The sequence below is a fragment of the Podarcis vaucheri genome, assembly GCF_965113315.1.
Source record: "Podarcis vaucheri genome assembly, chromosome: 4".
Lineage (NCBI taxonomy): Eukaryota > Metazoa > Chordata > Lepidosauria > Squamata > Lacertidae > Podarcis > Podarcis vaucheri.
Genome location: NC_138762.1, coordinates 4,324,205 through 4,336,655, shown reverse-complemented (window position 1 = coordinate 4,336,655; position 12,451 = coordinate 4,324,205). Strand labels below are relative to the sequence as shown.

Genomic DNA, 12,451 nt, shown 5'->3' with positions numbered 1-12,451 from the left:
TCTGTTGGAGATGCTGCCTGGCCACACTTTTGCCTGTGCTTGTGCTCTGATGCTAGCTGTGTCCTTTTGGGTTTCTGCAGCCACATGCGGAGAACCTGCTGCAAGCCAGTTGGGAGCGGAGGAAGTTATACTCTCTACTGAAACTCCTAGGGGGACAGCAGCCCAGAGCCCATGAGATCATCAACATTAACTGCATCGATTTTGTCATCATCAAGCTCACGAAACAGCTATGTGAAAGGAAGCATAACTAAATGATGGAGCTCACTTCCACAGAAGGCAGTGATTGCCACCAACCTAGATGGCTGTAAGAGAGGATTGGACAAGTTTATGAAGGAGGAGAGGGCTCTCAACAGCTTCTAGCCATCAAGGACTATCTACGGAAATACTGTAAAATCAATGAATGTTAAAGGGATGTTGGATTGGAAACAAGCGGTGTTGGTAAAAAGATTAATAAGAATATGTAAATTTGTATTGATAACGGTGGAAAATATATATTTATTATAGGTTAAGACGCTGAGTAAGGTTAAATGATAAAGGGTAAGGATTTGCTGAACTAAACATCTGAACTGGAATACAAAAAGGGAGGTGTGAGGAGGTCAAGAAACTAGTGAAGGAAATACAAGATATGAAAATATTAATCTTTTTTCTGTTTTGTTTATTGGTGTTTTTTTTATCCCCCTCTTTTTTCTCCTATTTTGTTAACTCTTTTTTATTGTGTATTTTGTATGTGTTTCATTTTGTATCTTTTTTATTTTTGCTATTTTTCTTGGCTTTTGTATTTTATGTTTAAATTCTGAAGTTATTGATTGCTTATGAAACTTTAATAAATATCATTATATATATATATTTAAAAAACGGCTTCTAGCCATCATGGCTCTGCTTTGCCTCCACAGTCGCAGGCAGAAATGCTTCTGAATACCAGTTGCTGGAAACCACAGGAAGGAAGAGGGTCCTGCTGGGGTGCTTCCTACTGAGGCATCTGGTTGGCTACTGTGAGAACAGGATGCTAGACTAGGGGGCCATTGGCCTCATCCTGTGCGTTCTTCAGGGAGCTCCATTTGTAGGTTTGCAAGCCACCATAAGAGTTCCTACAAACCATCAGCAAACCACAACTTTGTCTTGGTGAACTGTAGCAAATATTGCCAAGTTCCTCTAGATCAGCCTTTCGCAACCTGTGGGTCCCCAGATGTTGTTGAACTACGACTCCCATCAGCCCTAGCTCAGGGATGATGGGAGTTGTAGTCCAACAACACCTGGGGACCCACAGGTTGAGAACCGCTGCTCTAGATACAATTAAAAACCATACCAACCTGATTCCGTGTTTTAAAAACATAAAGGATGCTCAAGTGGAAAGGAATTACACTCTCTTCTGCAATGGCTGCGTTCAGGTGATTCTCTGAAGCCAAGACAAGGGCATCTTCTTAATTCCTAGTTCTGGGGTGGGGAACATTTGGCCTTCCAGATGCTGTTGAACTATGACTCCCATCAGTCACAGCACGCATAGCCAATGGCCAAGGATGATGGCCAAAGGTTTTGGTGGGTGTGCGTCAGTAAACGAGGGGAATTAAGACTAAGAGAGCTGAATGGGGGGTGCTCGTGTAATCTCACTGTATACAAGTTGTACAAGTGACAATAAAGTATTTCAAAGGTGACATCACAGGCCAAGACTTGAGGAAGAACAAGGCCAGAGACTCATCTACCAAGGTCTACATGGGCATCGTGGCCGACTCTGCGGTTGCGGCACTCATCTCGCTTTATTGGCCAAGGGAGCCGGCGTACAGCTTCCGGGTCATGTGGCCAGCATGACTAAGCCGCTTCTAGTGAACCAGAGCAGTGCACAGAAACGCCGTTTACCTTCCCACCAGAGCAGTACCTATTTATCTACTTGCACTTTGATGTGCTTTCAAACTGCTAGGTTGGCAGGAGCAGGGACCGAGCAACGGGAGCTCACCCCGTCGCGGGGATTCGAACCGCTGATCTTCTGATCGGCAAGTCCTAGGCTCTGTGGTTTAGGGTTCCCTTCCTTGAGACTCCTTAGGGTAGTGATAAAGCGGGATATCAAATCCAAACTCTTCTTCTTCTCTTCTTCTACCGCCGCACGTGCATGCGCAGAAGCGGTCTACCGCTTCTCCTCTGGTTGCAAAAAACTCAGGATCTGGCTGGAATTCCGAAATGGATCCCATTCGCAACCGGAGGTACCACTGTAGATTGAATAATGAAGGATATGCTACTTCCCCAAATAGAGCCAGGGAGCCATGAAGCTGGGAGGGGTCCCTGAAGACCTTCCAAGTCCTTTTTCTGCTCTATCAAGTCCAGCAGGCCTCTTCTTGCCCACTCCTCTTTCATCCACCCACCACCGCACATTCCAGGCCCAAACCATTTTTGAAATTTCAAGAGGATTTCTCCACCATTTCCCCCTAGAAAATGTGTTCTGGGAGGAGCACTCATAGAATCATAGAATCATAAAGTTGGAAGAGACCATAAGGGCCATCGAGTCCAACCCCCTGCCAAGCAGGAAACACCATCAGAGCACTCCTGACATATGGTTGTCAAGCCTCTGCTTAAAGACCTCCAAAGTAGGAGACTCCACCACACTTCTTGGCAGCAAATTCCACTGTCGAACAGCTCTTACTGTCAGGAAGTTCTTCCTAATGTTTAGGTGGAATCTTCTTTCTTGTAGTTTGGATCCATTGCTCCATGTCCGCTTCTCTGGAGCAGCAGAAAACAACCTTTCTCCCTCCTCTATATGACATCCTTTTATATATTTGAACATGGCTATCATATCACCCCTTAACCTCCTCTTCTCCAGGCTAAACATGCCCAGCTCCCTTAGCCGTTCCTCATAAGGCATCATTTCCAGGCCTTTGACCATTTTGGTTGCCCTCCTCTGGACACGTTCCAGTTTGTCAGTGTCCTTCTTGAACTGTGGTGCCCAGAACTGGACACAGTACTCCAGGTGAGGTCTGACCAGAGCAGAATACAGTGGCACTCCTTCAAATGGGTCCTTGTTAAATGATCTGATGGGCGAAAGTGGTGAATTTACAGAAGCCTCTTTATGCTGACCATATTCTGTTGATACTGAGGCATCTTTCAGCTTGGCTTTAATGTCTGCAATGTTGAGGGCTGGAGGATAATATCAGTTTAGTTTTCTACAGCCACCTAGTCCAAGGGTCCCTCTCAGTTCTGTGATACCTCAACAACAACAACAACAAGAACAACAACAACAATAATTTATACCCTGCCCATCTGGGTGGCTTCCAACAAAATATTTAAATACCATAATACATCAAGCATTAAAAGCTTCCCTAAACCGGGCTGCCTTCAGATGTCTTCTAAAAGTCTAATAGTTGTTGTTCTCTTTGACATCTGATAGGAGAGCGTTCCACAGGGGGGGTGCCACCACCGAGAAGGCCCTCTGCCTGGTTCCCAGTAACTTGGCTTCTTGCAGGGAGGGAATTGCCAGAAGGCCCTTGGCGCTGGACCTCAGTGTCCCATCTCGTCTTTCCAGTGAGATCCAGGCAGGATATACATTTTTACCCCTCCCAATTTATTCCTCTCAACAACCCTGAGAGGCAGTGACTGGCCCAAGCTTCATGTCTGAGTGGGGGATTCGAATCCTGGTCTCCAACGCTTTAACCACTACACCACACTGCCTCCTCTTGCTCCTCAGGTTGAGATGCTTGGATGATGCTGATTCCTATGGTTAGCCCCTCAGTTGCCAGTAATTCCATTCCCATAGATCCATTTGTGAAAGGCTGCCACGTTCTCCAACAGCATGCCGGAGAGGTTAACATCCTCTAGTTAGGGAATTCCTCCTGGTCTACCTTGAGATCTGAGGGCTATGTATAGAATCACAGGCTGCTCTTTGCCTAGTGAAAACCCAAAGGGATTATATACACCAAAGCTTTATAAACAGTCTGTCTCACATTCTGTTCTGAAAGGAAAAACCAAGCAGACAGCTGATGATGAACAGAGCTCCTGAGAGCTCCTGGGCTTTCGTAAGTTAACCATTTTCTCTATGGTCAAATCCATCTCTTCTTTTAAGAATGGCCACAGGGATCTTCCTTCTCCTAATGTTGGTGGTGTGATTTATTTCCAAATGAATAAAAGATGAGATATCCTTGACGGACATGAGGTTGAGCATGATCAATCCAGTGAATGGTGAAATGTCATGTATTGAAAATGGGTATGGACTGCGCCCGTTCCTTGAGATGTTTGACTTGGCCACAGTGGCACATGCTTTGGCTGCATCCTGTTTGGACCATGGGAACTTGCTCTAGGTGGGGCTGCCTTTGAAAACTGCCTCAAAGAGCTGCAGCCATTGGTTCACCAGGGCTGGTTAAAAGGAGCGTTGCTAGAACAGCTCCACTCTCTACCGCTCTGATTTTGGGCACAATTAAAAGGGCTTTTTATGACCTGTAAAGCCCGACACGGCTTAGGTTCAAGCTGCCTGCTCCAGCTGACTCTTCTTAGGTTCTTATGTCTGAACTGAACACCAAAAATAACACACTTTAGTTCAATTTCAATATAACTGGTGGTTACTAAAGAGTAACTGAGAGTTTTAGATCATCATCATCATTTTTAATTTGTATACCATCTTTCTATCTTACAATACTCAAGGTGGTTTACAAGCTGAAGAAACCAAAAATGTACATCTTATAACAATCTGATGCAATACAAAAATGTGATAATAAAACATAACTTTAAAACAGGCAACCTACATCAGAAAAGTAACATTCAACAATCATTAAGTAAAGGTAAAGGGACCCCTGACCATTAAGTCCAGTCGTGGCCGACTCTGGGGTTGCGGCACTCATCTCGCTTTATTGGCCGAGGGAGCCGGCGTACAGCTTCCGGGTCACGTGGCCAGCATGACTAAGCCGCTTCTGGCGAACCAGAGCAGCACATGGAAATGCCGTTTACCTTCCCGCCGGAGTGGTACCTATTTATCTACTTGCACTTTGATGTGCTTTCGAACTGCTAGGTTGGCAGGAGCAGGGACTGAGCAACGGGAACTCACCCCACAGCACCATAATAATATCAACATATAAAAGTTAAACAGAAATCCACTCAACAGTTACAATAAATCATATCTAAACTATAATCAATAAAACAACGGCAAGCCACGGTGCATAAAATAATACAATACACATTGAGAAGCAGGGACTGGAGGGTGGAAGAAGGCAGGTGGAAGGAGGCCTTTCCTGATGGAGTCTCTCCTCTCACAGTTCTTGCTCCTAGAGTTGGAGGGTTTTAGATAACTGACACATGGAACAGTGTTTAATGTTTGACTATGCTGATAACTGATAATGCAATGGTATATCATGGCAGTTTCCCTGCTTTTCAAGGGGTGCTTTCCTTGTCAATGACTGTTGAGTAACCTCAGCATACATGCCATGAGAATGCTGCTCCTTGTGTGTCGCTGGACCACAGGATCAGTGCAGGGGTTGTAACCCAGTGTGAAGTGAGTCCTTCTCCTCCCATCTCTGCTCATTGCAGGCAAAGATTCAGAAATCGTAGGCAAGCTGTGTCTCGTCTATTCTCATTGTTGTTTTGTTTAGTCGTTTAGTCTTGTCCGCCTCTTTGTGACCCCCTGGACCAGAGCACGCCAGGCACTCCTGTCTTCCACTGTCTCCCGCAGTTTGGTCAAACTCACGTTAGTGGCTTCGGGAACACTGTCCCACCATCTCGTCCTCTGTCATCCCCTTCTCCTTGCGCCCTCCATCTTTCCCAGCATCAGGGTCTTTTCCAGGGAGTCTTCTCTTTTCCAGGGAGTTCTTCTCATTGAGAGCTCCCTAATAAGCTGAGGCCAGCCTGGAAGAGGGTTTGAAAATCTGATTTGATAGTATTTCCTAGTATGGCATGTAATAGTTTTAATACAGTGAACCTTTGGTTCTCAAACACCTTGGTTCTCAAATGAGGAAAACCCAGAAGTAAGTGTTCCTGTTTTCAAACGTTTTCGGAAGCTGAACATCCGATGCGACTATATAAAAATTAGGAAATTAGGAAAAAATTAGGAAATGTGTAATTAAAAAATTGAATAATGGATGATTGTTAGAGAGGCTGAAGGAAGTCCAAAAGAGAAAATATGTGATAAATTTAGATTGGATATTATAAATGTATACTGGAAAATTAATAAAAATTATTTATATATATAAAAAAAGAACATCCGATGCGACTGCCAGCTATTGTTTCTGGGGCACCTGTTCCAATCAGAAACTGCACTTTTCAAACATTTCGGAAGTCAAACGGACTTCCGGAACAGATTAAGTTTGCCGCTTTTGCTATTTATTTTGCGTTTTTGTTTTTGAGGCTTTTTCAGTTAATTTGTTTTTGTGACTGTGTGAAACCCAGTTCAGCTACTGATTGATTGTGTGACTGTGGAAATAGATAAAATCCAAACAATGACAATCATCAGTGCAGGTAAGAAAAAAAAATATTTTAATTTTTATCATCTTCAGTTCTGTCTTATTTATTTTATAGTACAGTACATTGATTATTGCTTTCATTTTGTGGATCAATCGTCTTGTTAGATAGTAAAATTAATGTTAAATTGCTGTTTTAGGGATTGCTTTTAAAAGTCTGGAATGGATTAATTCGTTTTGCATTACTTTCTATGGGAAAGCACGCCTTGGTTTTGGAATGCTTTGGTTTTGGAACTTTCAGGACGGATTAAGTTTGAGAACCAAAGTACCACTCTACAAAGTTTTCATTCATGCATTCCAAAGGATAAAAGAGAGGAAGAGTTTTGAAAACAGTAAATTGGTGGTTAACTGAAGGGGTATATAAACATTTTTAAAAACAAATATTTTATATTTAAAAATCCCGTTTTTAATCCCATACACTATTCAGCTCAAGAGCTACTTTATGAAATGTCCATGGCTGAAAACATTTTAATGGATTTCTTCCTGTGTTTTATTAACTTTAGATCTCCAGATGATTTTTCTCTTTCAAACATGGCAGCCACCAATGGGACAGGTAAGCCTCTCTTGGAGTTCATCTTGAACGGGATCCCAGGCCTGGAACATGCTCACCTTTGGATCTCCTTCCCATTTTTTTCCATGTATCTCATTGGCATGGTGGGGAACTGTGGGCTCCTGTACATCATCTGGACTGAGGAGGCCCTTCACAGACCCATGTACTTTTTCCTCTGCATGCTCTCCATCACAGACATAGTGATGGGAACATCTACCATGCCCAAAGCGTTCTGCATCTTCTGGCTCAACCTCAAAGAGATCGATTTCAACTCCTGCCTGGTCCAGATGTACATTGTCCACACCTTCACTGGGATGGAGTCTGGCGTCCTCATGCTTATGGCTCTGGACAGATTTGTGGCCATCTGCTACCCACTGAGGTATGCCACCATTCTGACCAACCCCTTGATTCTGAAGGTGGGGCTAGTGACCTTCATCAGGGGCGCCATTTTCATCCTCCCTTTCCCTTTCCTGGTCAGGAAGATGCAATATTGCAACACCAACGTCATTGCTCACACTTACTGTGACCACATGGCGGTGGTGAAGCTGGCCTGCGGCAGTATCCACGTGGACGCCATCTATGGCCTGACAGTAGCCCTGCTGATAGGGGGCTTCGACATCTTCTGCATCACAGTGTCTTATTTCATGATCCTGAAGGCGGTGGTGGGACTTTCCTCTAAGGAGGCAAGGAGCAAGGCCTTTGGCACCTGCACCGCACACATTTGCGCCATCACAATATCTTACACTCCGGCCTTCTTCACGTTCTTTGCACACCGCTTTGGGGGACACAGCATCGCTCCTCACGTTCACATCATTATGGCCAACCTTTACCTTCTTCTGCCCCCCATGATGAACCCCATTGTTTATGGTGTGAAGACAAAAGAGATACGTGAAAGCGTCCTAAGGCTGTTCAGTAAGGGAAAGACCGTGGTGTCTCATGGCCATTGAAGGTGGAGAAGATACATGGGTCAAGCCATCAACAAACACGTTCTATGTGCATCCCCATCACCGATGCATATCACTTCCTCAGATGCAGGAGGCCCAAATTTCATCCAGTATTTCTGCTGTAGTTTTAGGAAGAAAGCTTTCCTCTTAGGGACACAGTAGTGAATGCTGAATCTTTTGGCCAACTGCCAGCCAAGATGACAGCAGTACAGAAGTTTTCTAATCTTTCCGAAGTTTCTAATCTGAATGGCACTATGAAATCCCATGCTTCTTCCTAGCCTGCTGCTTACTCTCTGAACTTTCCAGGAATCATTATATGTTGCGCCCTACACCGGAAGCAAGTATTGCTTTGCCCAAAGCGATCCTGGTAGGCTTGGCAGGCACCCTTAGCAGCCACATAAGAGACATTGCACAATCCGATTGTGGAGGAAGTGGCAAATGGGAGATGTGTGGGACAAGAGCCTGTTCTGGGAAACTTTGAAGGCACGGAGCTTTTCTTGTTTCCTCGCCTTCCTTAGCCCATTAAAGGACCTTCGGGAAGCAATAAAAAACTTTGGTATTCTGGTTCTGTTTGACCCATTTGGATTTTGGATTTGGATTTGATATCCCGCCTTTCACTCCCCTTCAGGAGTCTCAAATCGGCTCACATTCTCCTTTCCCTTCCTCCCCCACAACAAACACTCTGTGAGGTGAGTGGGGCTGAGAGACTTCAAAGAAGTGTGACTGGCCCAAGGTCACCCAGCAGCTGCATGTGGAGGAGCGGAGACACGAACCCGGTTCCCCAGATTACGTGACTACCGCTCTTAACCACTACACCACACTGGCTCTCACCACATTGCCTCTCACAGGGTCATAAAAGAGAGAGAGAGAGAGAGAGAGAGAGAGAGAGAAAGAGAGAGAGAGAGAGAGAGGGAGGGAGAGATTATCAGATAGCTCATTTTAGAGTTGCCCTCCCACTGTTCCCTATTTCAAATTCAGCTGAACTAAACATTCTCCTGTGGTTTGTTTGTTTCACTACTCCAGAATGACACACACACACACACACACACACCACACACACATTTTTATTGGTTTTTACATATATTTTCCAAACAGAACATCTCATCTCATCTTATACATCATTTTGTCTATTTTAGCCTGAGACTTCCATCAACCATGTCTAATGATTCTCAAACCTCCTCTCTTAATCTTGCATTTGTTATCCTAACTATTACTTTTAGTAATCAATAACTTAAAATCCATCCTCACAAATCTTTTCTGCAATATTTCATATAGTTCTCCTTATAAAACTTCCTGTAGTCCTTCAAACGTAGCCAATGATTACAATTGTCTTTCAAATAACTCACATATTTACTCCAATCTTTCAAATTTCTGGTCCTGCTGGTTTCGAATTCTCCCTGTCATCTTTATCCAAATTAATTTCATCTGCCATTCCTCTTTCATCAGTAGTTCTTCCTGCTTCCATTTCTGTGCCAGTAATCTTACTGCAGTTGTCGCATATAAAAACAATTTTTTTAATCTTGTCTATTAATGTCAGTGCCTACAATACCAAGTAGAAATGCTTCTGGGTTTTTTTTTACAAATGTATATTTCAACATCTTTTTCATCTCATTATAAATCATTTCCCAGAAGCATTTCACTTTCTTACACAGGATGATTTTTTAATTTATTTTCCGTGTTCTCCACCTCCTCTCTATCTTTTTCATGGTTTCCATTTTTAAATGTAGAGTTTTTAATGGAACAGTTGGGTTGTTTTGTGGTGTTTTTTTTTAAATGAATGTTCTCAGCTGCTTTGGAGACTCCAGTCAAAAAGTGGGACACGACTGAAATAAACGAAGAAGCAGGTGAGCAAGCTGTGCATGAAGATTCAAAATCAGGAAACCTGGTGCAGCATGGGTGGTCAGAGGCTGGGAAGCCCAGCTCTGTCTTCTCTGAAGCTCAAGCATCCTGTTGGATAGGAGCAAATCTGAAGTATTTGGCACGTACTGTGCTGTATTTCTGGATGTTCAGGTTCTCCTGGACCAAAAGGAAAGGAAACAATCAAAATGAAGAGCAAAGTGGGCATTTAGCAGCTGGCTGAATTATTGTCATTTGGTTGACATATTAGAATGGTTATTTATGGTGTGGGATGGGTGATATTGTGATATTGAGGAGTTAGCATTGTGTGGTATGACACCCTTCGTCCTTTTGTACCCAGCTTACCCAAGTCTTTGCTAGGATTCTTGCTCCGTTCTTGCAGTCATGGGATTGTTTTCTATCACATGACGGTGTATGTTTTCATTCCACAGTGTGGGAAGTGATGGAGACGGGATGTTTGGATTACAATGGTACCTCGGGTTATATACACTTCAGGTTACATACGCTTCAGGTTACAGACTCCGCTAACCCAGAAATAGTACCTCGGGTTAAGAACTTTGCTTCAGTTCTTTCACCTTTGGTGGACGTGCCCAAGGATTAAGGCTTTCTGGGAAATGATATATAATGAATTGAAAAAGGTATTTAAGTATACCTTTTTGAAGAAACCAGAGGCCTTTCTCCTGGGCATTATCGGCCAATTGGTGCCAAAGAAGGACAGAACTTTCTTTATGTATGCAACAACAGCAGCAAGACTACTCATCGCGAAGTATTGGAAGACACAGGAGCTACCCACATTGGAAGAATGGCAGATGAAAGTGATGGACTACATGGAATTGGCAGAAATAACTGGCAGAATTCGTGACCAGGGAGAAGAGTCGGTGGAGGAAGACTGGAAGAAATTTAAAGACTACTTGCAGAAGTATTGTAAAATTAAGGAATGTTAAAACGATGTCTGATGGAAAATAATTGGTATTGGTAAAAAGACTGTTAAGAAAATGTAAAGAAGGATTGATAACTGGAAAATTGAAATTTATAATAGGTTAATATCTTGAGTGAGGATAAATGTTAGAGGGTAAGGATTTGCTGAACTTAATATCTGAACTGGAATACAAAATGGGAGGTGTGAGGAGGTCAAGAAACTAGTGAGTGAAATATAAGATTCGAAAATATTAATCTATTTTCTGTTTTGCCTTTTGGCTTTTTTCTCTCTTTTTATTCTTTCTTTGTCTTTTCTCTATTGCTAAATGTTTCTTATTGTGCATTCTTTATGTGTTTTGTTTTTGTATTTTTACATTTTAGTAGTTTTCTTTTATGTATAAATCTTGGAATTTTTTATTGTCTGTGAAACTGTAATAAACATTTTTTAAAAAAAAAAAAAAAGAACTTTGCTTCAGGATGAGAACAGTTAGCTAAAGTGGTGCTTCAGGTTAAGAACAGTTTCAGGTTAAGAACGGACCTCCAGAACGAATTAAGTACTTAACCTGAGGTACCACTGTACTGTGTTTCCGTGATGTGGGACTCTTGTCCTTTGTCTTTCTCTCTTTGCTGTCTGATGAGAAAGAGGAAGGAGCCGAGTCAGAATGCTCTGAGTGTGCTATATGTAAATAAAGTAGATGAGCCAAAATGCTGTGCTGCTGATTCTGTTATGCAAACTGCTAACACTCTGCTGTTCCTAAGTGCGCTGATGCCTCTTGGTATCCGTCACTGTGATGTTCGGGCTGGAGAAAGCTTCTGAAGCTCCCAAACAACCAACCAGGAGGGAGCGAACATGCTAGTCGGGCATGTGTCTCTATCGGATGCCTACGTGCATGTAGGACGATCCTGACAGTCTTTTGGTGGTCAGCCATGCTTCTTTCTGCTGCTTTCTTCTCTATTTCTCTGCTTCAATATTTCCTCACACACTAGCAAGTTATGTGTGTCTGTATGTCTGTTTCTGTCCAAGTTAAGGATGTCCTGAGTTAAGTATGTCCCACCAGCTGACTAAGGGAGCACCTGGGATGGTTCTGTACTGGCTGCTTGCCACCACATCCCTTATCTTTGAAATGTATAAATGCAGTCATCTATATTGGCTGCTTGCCACAGACTCACCTAGGTGTGCAAGAATGTATGAACTGGAGGACCGTTGCCTAATTCTCACCACAAGTGTGATTAACGCATCAATCTGATGTGCAAGGTTAATTTGAGGTCCAGGAGATGAAGGCAGTATAGTCATCCCAAGAGAAGCCCTGCATCTTTGAACCTCAGTGCACACCCAGACTGCAGACAGAGGAGTCTCTGCATTGCTGCTCAAGCAATAAGAGGGACATAAGCATTGTGGTCTTGTTCTTCACTTTTATGCTTTAGTCTTTCTCTGCATTAATAAAGAACCTTCAGTCTTCACCCATCAGTGTGTCCATTGCTTCTAAATCCTAAAAGAACCACTGCCCTTGGCAGGACAATTTGTATGGTCAGCAGGACTTGACAGCAAGCTCTGCTACCCTGGGGCTTTGGGTTAGTTTTGAGAGGATAGATTTATCATTACTAAGTCTTTTTAGTTTCATTTGCCCTATTTTATCCCCCAACCATTTGATTGTCTTAGATTGTGAGTTCCTGGAAGATGGGACTAACAACAACAGCAACAACAATAACTGTTGGATGACACTCTGAGCTGAATGGGACATAAATGGAATGAATGA

The 12,451-nt window shown here is 43.1% G+C and overlaps 1 protein-coding gene across 1 annotated transcript in view; it reads left to right on the top strand.

The window, feature by feature from the left end:
- LOC309531596 (uncharacterized protein) overlaps positions 1 to 8,483 on the top strand; it is a gene marked incomplete at its 5' end in the record, with an annotated part of 28,112 nt that extends 19,629 nt beyond the window's left edge. Inside the window, 1 exon segment of the mRNA XM_082221186.1 lies at positions 6,780 to 8,483. Within this exon segment, the coding sequence (XP_082077312.1) occupies positions 6,780 to 7,922 (1,143 nt within the window). The 3' untranslated portion in view covers positions 7,923 to 8,483.
- Positions 8,484 to 12,451: the final 3,968 nt, after the last annotated feature.